This window comes from Octopus bimaculoides, chromosome 16, assembly GCF_001194135.2.
Source record: "Octopus bimaculoides isolate UCB-OBI-ISO-001 chromosome 16, ASM119413v2, whole genome shotgun sequence".
Taxonomy (NCBI): domain Eukaryota; kingdom Metazoa; phylum Mollusca; class Cephalopoda; order Octopoda; family Octopodidae; genus Octopus; species Octopus bimaculoides.
In genome coordinates, this window is record NC_068996.1 from 22,055,441 (window position 1) to 22,057,386 (window position 1,946).

Consider the following 1,946-nt stretch of genomic DNA (forward strand, 5'->3'; position numbering starts at 1 on the left):
ATATATATATATATATATATATATATATATATATATATACATATATACGACAGGCTTCTTTCAGTTTCCGTCTACCAAATCCACTCACAAGGCTTTGGGCGGCCCAAGGCTATAGTAGAAGACACTTGCCCAAGGTGTCACGCAGTGGGAATGAACCCGGAACCATGTGGTTGGTAAGCAAGCTACTTACCACAGAACTCAAAGCAGATAAAATTATAAATAGCAGCGAGTAAATATTGGTTTTAAAAGCCCCTTGGATAGAAAAGTGAAAGACCTCTTGTGGGATACAAACCTGCATTTCCTGATAGGTGTTCTACTGTTGTACCAAAGCAATCCTTTCAATTTCTCCATCCATTTTAGAAACTTTATTCTAGGTAAAGACCCCTTTCAGTCATGAATGACCATGGGAATGCACCTAGAAAGTTCCCCTCCATGGCACAAATCCGGACAAGGTTGTTTATGGAAGACCAGCATTTGTCCATACATACCAGCCTCCCCTCTCCACATCACCAATATTGTCCAAGGGAAAACAAAGGCTGGTACAGCTTGGCACCAGTGACACTACAAATCATTTCTACAGCTGAGTAAACTGGAGCAACATGAAATAAAGTGCCTTGCTCAAGAACACAATACACAGCCTGGCCTAGGAATCGGACTGACTTCCTCATAATTGTGAGCCCGATAATCTAACAAATGAGCCACAAATAAACTTTATCCTAACCAGTGAAAATTGTATGTCGTTATGTTATTTGAATTTATATACTTCCAAAGATATGAAATAAGTCATGTCTAACAGAAGAACTTGACTAGATAAAGCTATAAAATTTGAAGCCTTTGGTTTTTTCAGTTCAAGGGGTTTTTTTAACCCAATATTTACACACTACTAAGACTGCGAGCTGGTAGAATCATTAGCATGCCAAGCAAAATGCTTAGCACCATCTCATCCATCTTTGCATTCTAAATTCAAATTCCTCTGAGATTGACTTAGCTTTTCATCCTATTGGGGGTCAATAAAATAAGTACCAGTTGAACATTGGGGTTGATGTAATCAACTTACCCACTCTCCCAAAATTGCTGACCTTGTGCCAAAATTTGAAATCAATGTTTACTTACTATTCTTTATAGCTTTATCTGCTTTGAGTTCAACTGGTAAAAATGAATTATTTTATATTACTTGACATTTCTAAATTTTTATGAATATAAAACATTCGATTTATCTATATCATAAACTTTTCTCTTTGTTTTTCAGGATAACTTCATTTATGGCATATATATATTAGAAGAATATTTGAAAGATATGCAGTCGCTTTGCAAAAAAAATTGGCAAATCATCCAAAGAGCCAAAGATGTATTTTATAACCAATTATTGCCATCCGGAATAGTGTCACACAAAGATGACTTTCTGATGCAAAGAAGTCTCAACGATGATTGCCCGGAGCTGAATAAGTCAACTTATTTCATTCCCAAGACTTTTCTTAGACTTGGATTCCAACAGTCTTTACAGAGTAATATTTCAATGGGAAACCTACAACCCTTAGGGAATCAACCTGACGTAGTAAAGAAAGATGTTACTTCTCCACAAGGATCATCTTCTATGGCAAGTTCTGAAAACACTTGTAAATCCCAGCAAGAAAATTCATGCCAAAACGCAAACAATGCAAATATTTTCCAGATTGCTTTCCAAAATAGTCAAAAGTTCAAGGTAATTAAACAAGTCTCCCTTTCTCCCTCCCTGTCTCACTTCTCTTTGAATATATATGTATATATGTAAGTGTGTGCATGTATGTATGTATGTATGTATGTATAGATAGATAGATAGATAGATAGATAGATAGATAGATAGATAGATAGATAGATAGACGGATAGATAGATAGATACATTTCTTTTATTAGCCACACAGGGCTTAACGAAGATGGGACAAATACAATGTAGAGCTTTTCTTTTT

General features: G+C 35.7%; 1 protein-coding gene across 1 annotated transcript in view; it reads left to right on the forward strand.

The window, feature by feature from the left end:
- The window catches only part of LOC106871313 (uncharacterized), a 27,534-nt gene that overhangs the window by 2,684 nt on the left and 22,904 nt on the right, over nt 1-1,946 (forward strand). The window contains exon 3 of the mRNA XM_014917698.2: nt 1,250-1,702. Coding sequence (XP_014773184.1) covers nt 1,250-1,702 — 453 coding nt within the window. The remainder of the gene's footprint in view (nt 1-1,249; nt 1,703-1,946) is intronic.